Source organism: Phyllostomus discolor, chromosome 1 (genome assembly GCF_004126475.2).
Source record: "Phyllostomus discolor isolate MPI-MPIP mPhyDis1 chromosome 1, mPhyDis1.pri.v3, whole genome shotgun sequence".
Taxonomy (NCBI): Eukaryota; Metazoa; Chordata; class Mammalia; order Chiroptera; family Phyllostomidae; genus Phyllostomus; species Phyllostomus discolor.
This window is the reverse complement of record NC_040903.2, coordinates 85,209,914-85,223,605: the sequence shown is the minus strand read 5'-3', so window position 1 is coordinate 85,223,605 and position 13,692 is coordinate 85,209,914. Positions and strand designations below refer to the sequence as shown.

Below are 13,692 nucleotides of genomic sequence, written 5' to 3'. Positions count from 1 at the left end.
AGCTATCTTCCTTCCTGTTTCTCTCACTGGGGTCATGAGGCACACAAGCTGCAGCGTGAAAGGGTAAAAGGCAATGTCAAGTGCCGTGTAATTGTTCGGATCCTTAGCCACTAAGGCCTGGTTGCAGCCAACGGTGCATTTAGGAGGGGGTTTTAATGGCTTAGAAACAATGCCTTCCGTATGAAAACTGAAAATTTTCTCTTTTTTAATCTTTTAAGTACATTTTTAAATATAGAGGAAAAAAGATATTTATAACTTCTAAAATGATTACTTTGAATTATAATCTTATGCAAACCTCAAAGACAATATTAGTGACAAGAATCACAGAATCTCCCGTGAAAAGTCGCTGCCCCCCAAAAATCATCTGATACAATCCCATAGTCTAAAGCAACAAAAACATGCCTATTCTAAATTTAACTATCTCTAGAAATGCAGTGTTGGGTTTTTATGTTTTTTAAACTTTTCTGTATGTATTCTCTGTCTGACCAGCTATTCTAACTTTGGATCTCTGGATTTCTGTTTATTGCAAAATATTTGTAAGTTATTTCCTCTCTCTCTTTTGAGCTTTGTATTTTTAAAATTATTGAAGAAACAGTGCAATATATAGAAAATTAAAATGAGGACAATAAAGACAATGAGTACTGACATTCTAGAATTAAGTACTGTAACATTGTTACAGTGTGAAGTTTCTGACTTTACTGTGATTTTTTTCTCTACATATACATGTTAACTAAAATAGGACTACTATATATGTATTTCCTTTTTCTTTCTCTTTGTTCTTCTTTTATATGTCCTTCTTCTACATCAGCATGCCACCTCATTCACCAGTGCACCCCAGACATCTTTCTGTATAGGAAACACACATCCCCGTTGTTCTATGGCTGCATAATGTTCTATCTGATGCACACCCCACCATCACGTAGGTTAGCAAACCCTTGCAGATACTTGAATTGTGTCTTTCTGTCTTATAGAGATTGATGCTGTGTTCATTCTTATACATGATCTCTGTATAATTGATTATTTTCTTAGGATGAATTTCTAAAAGTGAGATTACTAGACCAAAGGACATCTCATATTTATTCCCAGAAAATTTCAGAAAAGTTGAACTAATTTATATTCTTACTATCCATATATGAGTAGCCCCTTTATCTGCTACTTGCTAACAGTAGACACAATTAATATTTTTATCTTTTTTGCAAGATTTTATTTATTTAATTTTTTAAGAGAGGGGCAGGGAGGGAGAAAGAGAGAGAGAGTAACATGAATGTGTGGTTGCTTCTCATGTGGCCCCCACTGGGGACCTGGCTTATAACCCAGGAATGTGCCCTGACTGAGAATCGAACCTGCGATGCTTTGGTTCGCAGCCCACACTCAATCCACTGAGCTGTGCCAGCCAGAGCAATATTTGCGTCTTTGCAACACATGGCACTGTCGTAGGCCAAAGTAGTAATATATTGTTTGAATTTTAAAGAATAATGATCTTGAGCATTTTTCATGTATGCTTAAGCATTTGATTTCACTTCTAATAAATTATTTTTTATTGATCACTTTTATTGATGTTCATCTTTTTCTAATAGATCAATAATGCCTCTTGAATTAGCAATTGTATTAAGCCTGTTCTGTTTTATGTGCAATAAATACTCTTTCAGCTCATTATTTGACTTTTAACATAGTTTATGGCTTATTCTGTTTTTATTTTTATCAGTATGGTTTTATAAAGTAAATTTTAAAATAGATTTATTGTGTTTTCTACTGTGGCTTTTGAATTTTGTTTCTCAGAAACTCCAAGATTATTTTTAAAATAATCCTATGATTTCTTCAAGTTCTTGTATATTTTATTTTTAATATTTAAATCTTTGGTCTATCTAGAAATTATTTTGGTCCAAAGAATTTATTTTTATTATTTTTCCTATATGGCATGCTAATTATTAAAACACTCAATTTTGAATAGTTAATTTTTCCACTGACTAGAATGTCATATTTACCATGTACTTATTTTCCATACATAGCTATATATATTTCTTGATTTTCTATTTAGTGTTCATCATTTGTTCACATATGTGACCATACTGTACTGTTTTCGTTTTTGCAGCTTTATGTTTTAATATTAGGTCTAACTAATCTCAGTTTAGTACTCTTCTCAGAATTTCTTGGATATTCTTGCACATTCCCTTCTTTAAAAAGCTTCTCTTTTGTTAAGGTTACACATACCCAGGTTTTAAAAGCCCAGCTGTTCTGCAGGATTTAAGAAAAATAGTAATGCTCTTCTCTGCTACGTGCCGCTAAATGTCCCTCATGAGAACACAAGCACTTTCATTTTCATGCCTTTTACTGGACTATTATGGAATTTATCTTCCTGACTCTAAAAATGTGTTTGCTTTTACCTTTTCAGGTATTTTGTGTTGACTCCTCCATGTAGAAGACAATAATTTATCTCTCTTTCCTACCCCATCTTCACCCCCCCACATACACTTGCACATTCTTCCTAGCTCTCCATTCTCCTCATATTGTTACACTATAATTTGGATTAGAGCAACAATCAGTGTTTGAATTATTATGTCTGTGTATTCCGAGTAAATTTCTTTTTAGAGCTAAATGTTAGAATAAAGGATTGCTTGTTTTTCTGGAAGCTATTATCTTTTTTTTTTTCATTTTCTTTGTGCTAATCATTAAGGCCAAACTCACAGTCAATCATATTTCAAGACAGCCAGATGCACTACATATACTATAAATTTCATCTCCCTAAAAAAGTTTCTCCCAGCCCTGACTGGTATGGCTCAGTGGATTGACTACAGGCCTTCGAACCAAAGGGTCTCCAGTTCGATTCCTAGTCAGGGCATATCCTGGGTTGCAGGCCAGGTTCCCCAGTGGGGGGCACGTGATAGGCAACCAAACATTGATGTTTCTCTCCCTCTATTTTTCCCTCTCTTCCCCTCTGTCTAAATGAAAAATAAATAAAATCTTTTAAAAAGTTTCTCCCAGAGCCTTCTGACCTGTTGAGTTTGGACTGGGGACACTGGAGACAACTGTCCTTCAGGAACCCCCTCCCATCATTGTGGAGATTCTCCACCTATTTCCTGTTCTTGGTGACTGCGTCCTTCAGTATTTCCTTCTATTCATCAAAGAATGCATGGGAAGTAAAATTTTAAGAACTTTTACAATCAAAATGCCTTTATTTTACCCTCACACTTAATCTCGAGTTTGAATTCTGAACTATTGAATTCTAAATTGAAAATCATTCATCTTCAGATTTTGATGGTGATTTGTCATTGTTTTCTAGTTTTCAGTGTTGCTACAAAAAAATCTGAAGCTTTTTCGGATACCTAATCATTTGGTTGTACCTGTTTGTTTATATGTTTCTCTGGAGGACTGTGGGATCTTCTCTTTGTCCCCTGAAGTCTCAATTGTCATGAATTCCAAGGTGTAATTCCATTTCATCCATTGCCCTGGATACTCAGTGAGTTCTTCCATCCTGCTAACTGGGGTCCTTTTCTCCAGTTACTTCACGGATGATCTCCTCCCCACCTGTTCTCTGTTGTTTCTTTTTGGGACTCTGTTTACTTTGGCGTTGGCCTTCTCAGAACAGTCCTCTAATTTTCTGTATTTTTATTTTCAATCCCTATGTATTTTTGCTCTTTTCTCTAGAAAGTTCCTGAATATTTTCCCTGAATATTTTCTCTGACACTTGTGAGTTTTTATTTCTACTATCATCCTTTAATTTCCAAAAGGGTCTTTCTTAGTCTCCCAGATGATGCCTTTTATTTGTACAGTACCGTAAGAATTAGGTTGTTTGTTAAACAGGTTTTCAACTGGTCCCTTCTTATTGTAATCCCCATCTTCCTCCCTCTCCACTGTCATGGACTCTTGGTTGTGGACTTTTAATGAAGTTTTGGAAGAATTATTAAATTATTCCCTCTCCATATTATTGATTCTCTCTGGTCTACTACGTCAATTATTCATTCATCTCCTTTACATCTTCTAAAGTTTATTGATAATTCTGTATTTATTTTCAAAGCTACTTTTAATTTATGGTAATAGTTATTTGATCATTATCTGTAGCAACACACAGTTTTAAAGGGGGATTACATTGAAAAATCAATGTTGTAGAGTTGGTTTGTGGCTACTGTAAATTAAATTATTAAATTTAGAATACTTATGGTCATAAAATAGAGGAAATTCAAAGTAACATGATCAATAATCCATGATTATTTTTTCTTTCCCTCATTTTCTACCTCTAATTAAGAAATATAGTTGTGACTCAGTGTTGAATATCTGATTTCATGTGCTTTCCACCATCATTTTTACACTGCTTAAATATCATTTTTATTTTCATTGTGAAACTGTTTTCTTGTATTTGATGTGAAGTCTCTTTATAGCCAAACTGCATGCTGCTAAAACAAAGCCAGCTGTGTTTACTTGACTTTGTAAAGTCCCAATAATGACTCGTAATGAGATTAGTTCAGCTACTTATGGTACTAAATACTTGCCAAAGTATTTACAATAGGACAATGATGATAAAACAGAATTACAAATTAATAACCACCTTAGTTTTCAGCCCCATATGTATAGGGGATCGTTATACATTTGGTTACTTTCTGGGGGGAGGCATGTGGTGATCGGCTGCTTGGCTGAGCTGGGTTGTATCACCCATAGGACACATCTGCCTCGAAGCTATTGGAACTGAATTCTGTTAGGAGATTAGATGGGTGAGATTTGGCACTGGATGCCTGGGGTGTCATTGTACCACATCCTCTATTTTTTTTTCTGCATATTGCTTGTCTGTATGATGCAGGCATCAGCACATCACTCATCATTTGGGCAACTGTCCAAAGTGCATGTCTGAAGACAACGGTGTCTGGGAGATTTCTTCTTGTTGAGAGAACCTTTTTAATATTTGCATTTGTGATACTTTTAAGACAAACAGTAATCATTTATCATAGTTATTATTGTCATTTGAAACATAACACGGAGAGAAGAGAACTTTGACGCCACCTAAAGGGCCTAGTATGGTTTTTGACAGATCTTAATAAGGAAGAAAGGAGGGCAGCTCAAAGATCAAGGATATTATTTAATATATTTAGGGATTTTCTTTAAATAAAATACACACACACACACACAAAACAATGGGCCACACTGGAAAACTATCATATTAAAATTTAGTTTTATTTGATTGAATCATTTGATTTACTTGTTATTTTCTCAGTATTCATAATATTTACAGTTTTTCTATCTGCTTCATCCAGTCCTCTTGGAAACCAATAACATCTCTCTCTGCCTCTCTCCCTGATTCCTTCTTCACCCCCCTGTGTCCCACCTCCCTTTCCCCTTCCTTAGTAGATTTGGTGCAAATAGGTAGAAAGTACAAGATATATCATATAAAGCAACTCTTTATACCCTTGAAAACCTTTTTTATTTTGTTTTTTTCTTTTAAAAAGGCTACATTTTGGTCTTATTCAGTTTTTATTTCTACTACAGTGTCAGCATTTGCTGAGCACCTGAACAAAATTCCTCAGTTATTGAGACCATTGGAAATGGGGGGGTTGGGGTAGATAAGTTCAGTGTAAAATAAAAACACATTATATATCTCAGAAACCTATCACTTCAGTCTACAAGTATTCATTGAGAGAATACTAGATGTCATGCTGGAGAAATAGTGGTGACAGAGAAACTGAGCACAAAGTGGTAAACAGAGAAGATGAGTTCAGATAGTGGTATGTGCTGTAGTAAAAATAAAACAGGACGATGTGACAGAGAGTGGCTCATGTGTGTGTGTGCCTGTACGCATGTATGCATGGGGACGGTTCTTCATTTCTCATTTTTTAAATGAAGAATTCAATCTGATGGTCTCTGAGTTGCCTTCAGATCTTATCTATTGAGGCAGCTTTTCTAATTTTGTTCAGCGTTTTTTTAGATTCATTTCATTTTTCCAATTATGTGGTCTGTTGTCTATTCATATGAGTACTTAAAAATAATAATTGAAGAATGACAAATCCTTCTGTTGGGACATGAAAAGTTCCTGTATTCTCTAGCTACTAAATAAAAACCTAAAGGAAAACAAATAAATATGTCTGTCTATCTGCCAGAAGGAACTCAAAGTATGATTTGCATCCATGTTTCATTTACAATGTCTCTTCACTTGTCTCTTTGCATAAAGAGACTTTTAGAAACTACTGCATTCTGGCTGAAAAATGAGTGACAGTAGCTTGGACAATGACATGACTGAGCTTGAAGCTCACCTTTGTGGGGCTCTTTAAAGATTTGCTAGCTAAAAACAATTCCACACAAAAAGTCACAGAAAGTCATCACATTATACCAATAATTAGGGATAGTGATGGTATTTAGAGGACAATTGCATTTATTATAATTCTCTTTTGGGGACTGATAGAACCTCTGAAACAATATAAATGCTACTTCTCAATTTGGTGGAAGAGAGAAGACAATGCTCTCTTTTGACTATACTTGGCAAGTCATTTGTTTAAATTTTTGAATAATGAGTTTCCTTTCCTCACTAATGATCACAAAAACACAATCAGTAAAAAGCTTTTTTCTTGGTTGTCATTGGAAAATGCATTCTGAAATTGTTTGTTTCCCACTATTATTATAAAGCCTGTTATTAAAAAAAAATCTTTACATGGAACATGGATGGAAATCATGCTTTGAGTCCTCTTTGTGGACAGATACACTCATTTGTTTTTTGTAGGTTTTGTTTAGTAGTAGGATTTTTCAGCCTTGTTTCTTTGTCAATCACAGCTCTTGCTTTCATTTAGAAATTGTACATAGCCAAATGGATGGGGTGAGGAAGAGGAAGTTTCAGGAGTAATAAAAAAAAACACAGAACTTGAAAGGAGATACTGAGACAAATGTCTGTGGAACTGGCAGTGTTTCTCTCCATTGCAGAGGCAAACCAAACTTGACCAACATGGGCTCCTTGATGATCAAACCCATCCAGCGCGTGACGAAATACCCCCTGCTACTGTGCGAACTTCGCAACTCCACCCCGCCCTCCCATCCGGACTTCAGAGCACTGGAGGATGCCTTCACTGCAGTCAAAGACATTAACGTAAACATCAATGAACTTAAACGGCGGAAAGATTTAGGTAAGAATAGATGTAATGAACTGGGTGGGTACTCTCCACGACTGGCCTGTTCTCTTTCTGTTCCTGAGACTCGGAACGTCTGAGCAGTTGGAGCAGTTGGAGCGATCACGATCGTTTGATGTCTCGAGTTAGAAGCTGGGGAAGAGAGTGTGGCTTTGCCTTGCCCGCTGGGTTCAGAAGATCATGAGGCACAAAAAAATGACCATTAAAAAAAATCAAACAGGCCTATACTCACCCCTGTGACCACTGCATGCCTGAGCACATACCGCGGGCTGAAGATACCCACAGCACACAGTCCTCTGGTCCCTGGCACTGCGTGTGGTAAGGAGGACACACGGCAAGGTCGGGTACCTGGAGCAGTGGGAAGCGAGAGCCAAAAAGTGGTGGGTAAAGGGGCAGACCCAGGTGAGGGGCCCAGCTAACACCTCAGCCCGCTTGGTTCTGGCACACAAAGAATGGCAATTTGGGGGCAGTAATTGTTCCATTGAAGGGAGCAAGTATATGTTTTTTTCTCAAATCAACAAATTATTGTTAACTCTTTGTTAGCTAAGATGTAAAATTGGTGTTTTAAGTAGAATGTAGATTTCAAAACCAAAGGCACAGTTACACGGTTCCCGTCACCAGGATGAACGGTGTCTTGGCAGAGATGGTGGGTCCGCCCTCGGGGGCAATATTTCCTTAATTTTTAATTAGTTGTGCACTTCTAACATGAACTCTTGACTCAACACTAAAGCAATGGCAGAGCTTTGGAACTGACTGCTCCAAACACCTCATTTATGTTTATTATTTTTATTTTCTAATTTTTTAATTCAAAAATTGTATTTGTATTAATAACTTCAAATTATAAAGAAGGGTATAAGGTAAAAAGTGAAAGCAGCGGAGAAAAAGGTACCATAAACAAAATGCAAAGACAGCCCATAGACACATTATTGATTACTGTCTATTGATATTAAATCAATAGTAAAAACACTTTAATACAACAAGTTAATAGTAGAAATAAGCAGTTTACAGTAAGACCAATAAGGTTTTCTTTATTGAGTTTATTGGGGTGACATTCATTAACAAAACCATACAGGTTTCAAATCAAGAAAACACCGTCTGCACACTGAATCATGTACCCGTCACCCAAAATAAAGTCTCTTTCCTTCCCTTTCCATCCCCCTTTGCCGTCTTCCACTCCCCCCAACCCTCTTTCCCTCTGGCCATCACCACACCGTTGTCTGTCTCTATGTGTGATTATATAGATTATATATACATTTATATTCTTTTGCTTAATCCCTTCACCTTTTTTTCACCCAGCTATCCAATCCCTCTCCCTTTAGACAGCTGTCAGTCTGTTCTATGTATCTATGTTTTTGTTTCTACTTTGTTAAATTATTTTGTTCTTTAGATTTCATGTACAGGTGAGGTCATATGGTATTTGTCTTTCTCTGACTGGCTTATTTCACTTAGCATAATATTCTCCAGAAGACCAATAAGTTTTTAAATGCTAAGCTTCACTAATAATCAGGGAAATATAAATTAAAATCACAATGACATATTATTCCCAGCCTATCAGATTAGCAGAAAGATTTTTAACAGATAATGTTAGTGCTGAGTTTCAATCTCTTAGTGAGAGTGCAAATTGGAATCACCAGTTTAAAGAACAATTTGACAATATATAGTGAACATGCATGTGTTGTATGTGTGTCATTGTATGTATGTACATACACAAAGAAGACTAGGAAAATCAATCTCTAGATATTTGAGAAACGTTTGCCTATATGCTCATAGAAAGGTGTATTGGTAACTAGCATTGTTTATAATAGCAAGAGAAAGAAAGGAAGAAAAGAAAATGGCTTACGTATTTATTCAGATAATGAATAAACTGTATTTTATACACTGTGATACCTTGAGAACATAAAATTACAAACATTAATTAAAGTATATGTATCAATTGGATAAATCAAAAAATGCTGAGTTGTTTAAGAGTAAAGTATCAAGTGACTTAAGAAATATATAAGTTGGTACCATCTTTATAAAGATTTACATCATTCAAAAATAATACTATGTATTGTACAACTGCATATATATACAACAAAGGCTTAAAAGTAAATGCAAATACAGCAAGCCCATTATTTAGGATCACAATTCCCTGTAGAGATTGAAGATAGAGTTCAGAGAAGCTTCACCTGTTATGTAATTTTTTAAATTAAAAAAAATTGGAAAAAAGGCAAAATTAGGATTTGACAAAGTTAGTAGATAATAGCTCTTATATTATTCTTTTTACTTTTGTGTTTCCTTAAAATATTTCAGTTTTAAAGAGAAAAACTTCTCCCATGATTTTAGTTTGCATAAGTGAGATTTTATCTAGTGTTCTTCAGACTTTCTCTTTTTTTCTCTTCTCTCTCACTCTTCTTTCATTCCTTCCTGCAACATGGATGATGTACTATAGTTTGCTGGGGTTTTAACAACAAATGATCATATATCATGAACATTCTTTCAGTTAATATGGCCTTCTTTTTAATGGTTCCATAGTATTCCATTTATGAGTAAGTCATAATTTAGTAGACTATTCTTCTAGGATAAATGTTTAGATTGTTTCCAATATTTTGCTGTTAGGAAATAAAAGTGCTGTAGCAAACCAAACTTTGTAAGCTTATGGAATGCAGATTACCGTGCATGCACACCCTGGTCCTAGACTACAAATATTTTATTTTTTTAAGATTCTGCCAAATTGTTCTGTATAAAAACTGTGTTAGTTTAATCCTCATCGACAGTATATATGATTGCTTATCTCTCCAGACCCTTACGAAAAAAAATGTTAGGAATATTTAACATTTGAACAATATGAGAAGTAAAAATTATTTTTAAGTTAAAAAAGTAAAGCTCAGAGGGTGACTCAGTTTACCCCAGCTCTCCTTGCTAATGGGAAGCCACTCTAGGATTGGCAGTCTCCTTAGGCTGGATGTCCTTTCATGAGTCAGGTCCCAATGCTTCATTCTAGAGACTGCAGATGGCAAATATCCGAGAAGAGAGGAAGAGGTTTTATTTAGTATCTGGGATTTCTTTATCATGGGAGATAAGTGAACCTTGGGCTTTGAGGAGCTCACAGCCTTGGACAGCAGAGTGTCTGAAGGAGGCTGGGGTGGGTGGCTGCAGTCAGGACTGGGCAGTGGGGCTGGAGCATATTGCATTTGCTGCAGAGAGCCAAAATCATGCGCATTTTACATTAAATGTAAATATTAATCCTGTATACTTTGGATGAAGCACACTTTCTATGCTGCACATGTCCAGATATATCATTGCATTCTTTTGTTTCAGTTCTAAAATACAAGAAGAATGATGAGGATGAAACGTTTAAAGATAAATTGTCTAAACTAAATATTCATTCAATTAGCAAGAAATCAAAGAGAATGACAAATTATCTAAAGATTCTGACCAGAGGAGAATCACAGGTAATTTTCTTTTGGGCCACATAAATTTTCCTGGGGAACATGAACACCAATATTTAATTAGGTTTTGTCTTGCTATTACACAGCTGTTTCTAGAACACTGAGAATCAAGGTAATTGCCCAATGCTCTTATGCTGTTTCTCTCTCTCTACCCCCATTTTTGAAGAAAATAAAGTGAGGTGGGTTTGACACTATCTCAGTTGTTGTACTTCAGGCAAAAAGAGAGATGGACATAGGGTGGGACTCAAGAAAGGATGTCCCCGGACTCCTGACACTCACTGCCGACCCGCACACAATCTCACCCAGAGCAATGCCCTCCTTTCATCCCTGTTTTACTTCTGCTTTTTCTTTGTTTTCATTTTCAACAGCTGTATTGAGTTTTAATTAACATACTGTAAAACACACCCTTATAAGAACAATTCAATGGTTTTTAGTAAATGTGTAGAGTTTTAAAAATGTATTGTTATTCTGTTACAGTTGTCCTGATTTTCCCCCTTTGCCCTCCTGCACCCCACCTAACCCCCCACTCCCACAGTCAGTCCCCACCCTGTTCCATGTCCATGGGTCATTCATAGATGTTCTTCGACTAGTCCCTTCCCCTTCTTTCCACCATTATTCCCCTCTCCTCTCCCCTCTGATTACTATCGGTTTGTTCTTTATTTCCACGTGTCTGGTTCTATTTTGCTTGTTAATTTATTTTATTCATTACATTCCTCTTATAAGTGAGATCATATGGTATTTGTCCCTTACCACCTGGCTTATCTCACTTAGCATAATGCTCTCCAGTTCCATGTATGCTATTGCAAAAAGTAACAATTCCTTCCTCTTTCTGCTACATAGTATTCCATTGTGTAAATGTACCACAGTTTCTTGGGCATTCATCTACTGATGGCCAGTTAGGCTGTTTCCAGCATTTGCCTATTGTAAATAGCACTGCTATGAACGTAGGGGTGAATAAGTTCTTTTGAATTGGTGTTTTGGGGTTCTTAGGGTATGATCCCAGAGTGGAATCACTGGGTCAAAAGGCAGCTCCACTTTTAGTTTTCCAAGGAAATTCCATACTGTTTTCCACAGTGGCTGCATCAGTCTGCATTCCCACCAACAGTGCACTAGAATTCCCTTTCTTTCCACATCCTCACCAGGGCTTGTTGTTTGATTTGTTTATGATGGCCATTCTAACAAATGTATGGTGCTATCTCATTGTGGCTTTAATTTGCATCTCTCTGATGGCTAGTGATGCTGAGCATCTTTTCATGTGTCTATGGGACCTCTGTATGTCCTCCTTGGAGAAGTGTTTATTCAAGTCCTTTCCCCATTTTTTAATTGGATTATTTATCTTCCTGGTGTTGAGTCAGATGAGTTCTTCATATATTTTGGAAATCAACCCCTTTTCCAAGGTGTCACTGGCAAACATCAGATTGAATAAATTTTTCACCTTTTATTTCTGCTTTGGAAAAATCTCCCTTTCCTTTAAGGTTCCCTTAATGTTCATCTTATTTTTCTCTCACCTGCAGTAAAAAGTGTTTAGGTGAACACATTATTGTGATTCTTTCCTACCCCTTCTCTGCTACATCTACCCCTTCCCACCCCCAGATATACATTATATTACTGGGCAATTGTTTTGCATAAGATGTTTATCCTAACTTGAACCACATTCACCCCAACTCCTAATACATAACAGGTGGGTTAGCAAAGGCTCTCAAACTTTAATGTGCATAATAATTAGCTGAGGAGCTTGCTAGAAGATTCAGGAGTTCCATCTCGTTCAAGGGTAGAATCTAGAAGTCTGTATTTTTATGAAGACACCAAAGATTTTGAAGCTAAATAACCCTGAAGTGTGCAACCAGTTGGACATACTTTAAGAATCACAAGGTAGGAAATTCCTGGCCTGGTGGCGGTAATACAGTAGGCTTCTAACGAAATGTGGTCAAGAAGGTTCTTTAGATCCTATATACCATATTTTACCATGTATAATGCACACACATGGTTAATGTTCGTTATATGTGGGATTATTATGCCAATTATTACACCAATGGTACGCGATCATTACACTGTGTATAATGCACATCCTTATTTTTCCCTCAAAAATTTGGGCAAAAAAGTACCCATTATACATGGCAGAATATAGTGGTACTTATTTCATCCCTTATTATGTTAACTTCTCTAATGAAGGTTCTTAATCTGAACTAGAGGCAACATCTGCCTCACTCTGTGCTGCTCTGTTCTCCTTTCTGCTTTTCCCATTGTCTTTGCAGCTCTCTGGCCACTGAGCTCCAAGTGGCCTCTTCCTCCTCTAGGTGCCTCACGAACTTCCTGAGTGTATCCCAGCTGTGGCACTTTAATATTTGCCACTATTTCCAGGAAGATATTAAGAACAAAATCTTGGAAATTGTCCAGATCTGGGTTTGAATCTCACCTCAGTCACTTAATATTTGTCTTTGGGGACATGAATTAAATTCAGTATAATCTTCTGTAAACTGGGGAACTATACCAGGACCTACACATGGCGTGGTTGTGAGGATTAAATGCAGTGATACATATAAAGAATGCACCCAACATATGTGGGTAAGCACTCAAAATATATACTAGTATCATCATCTTCATCATTGTCATCATCGTTGTCATTGTCACTGCCATTATTTTGTATCATTGTCTTGTATTGTTATTTACCTTTTAATGTGCAGACTCCTTACTTCTCACATGGATATAAACTCCTTTATGCATGGTGTATGAATCAGATCTTTTACTTTCTGTATTTCATTTTTTTTGACATCTTTAAAAGGCCTGCTGACTGAGGAGACAGCTCAGCCCAGGGCTAGTCTGTTCTTAGAGATGGCCACGGGCTCAGCTGGGATCACTTCTTTCATGTGCAAACCAGCTGATCCAGGATCTAGAGTTCCAACCACCTCCTCACAGAATCCACACACCAGGGTTCCTCTGCTCTAAAGGCCAGGGTCAGCTAACAAGCACTCAGAGACCACCGGCTGTCCCCAAGCCCAGAATTATTCAGACTGGTTAGCCCTGAACTGCTCACCCTGCCCCCAATAAAGACTCTGGCTTGACTTTGTCCTTGCTCCATCTTGCCACTTGACCAAGACCTAGTGGCCCCTCTGGGGCCCTGCACGACACGTGGTGATGTCCTTGTCTAGGACTCACGAGTG

General features: G+C 36.9%; 1 protein-coding gene across 2 annotated transcripts in view; it reads left to right on the top strand.

Annotated features, from left to right (window-relative positions):
* ARHGEF38 (Rho guanine nucleotide exchange factor 38) overlaps positions 1–13,692 on the top strand; it is a 132,490-nt gene that overhangs the window by 95,687 nt on the left and 23,111 nt on the right. For both annotated transcript variants that reach the window (XM_036025735.1, XM_028508281.2), the window contains 2 exons: positions 6,898–7,097; positions 10,401–10,534. In XM_036025735.1, coding sequence (XP_035881628.1) covers positions 6,898–7,097; positions 10,401–10,534 — 334 coding nt within the window. The remainder of the gene's footprint in view (positions 1–6,897; positions 7,098–10,400; positions 10,535–13,692) is intronic.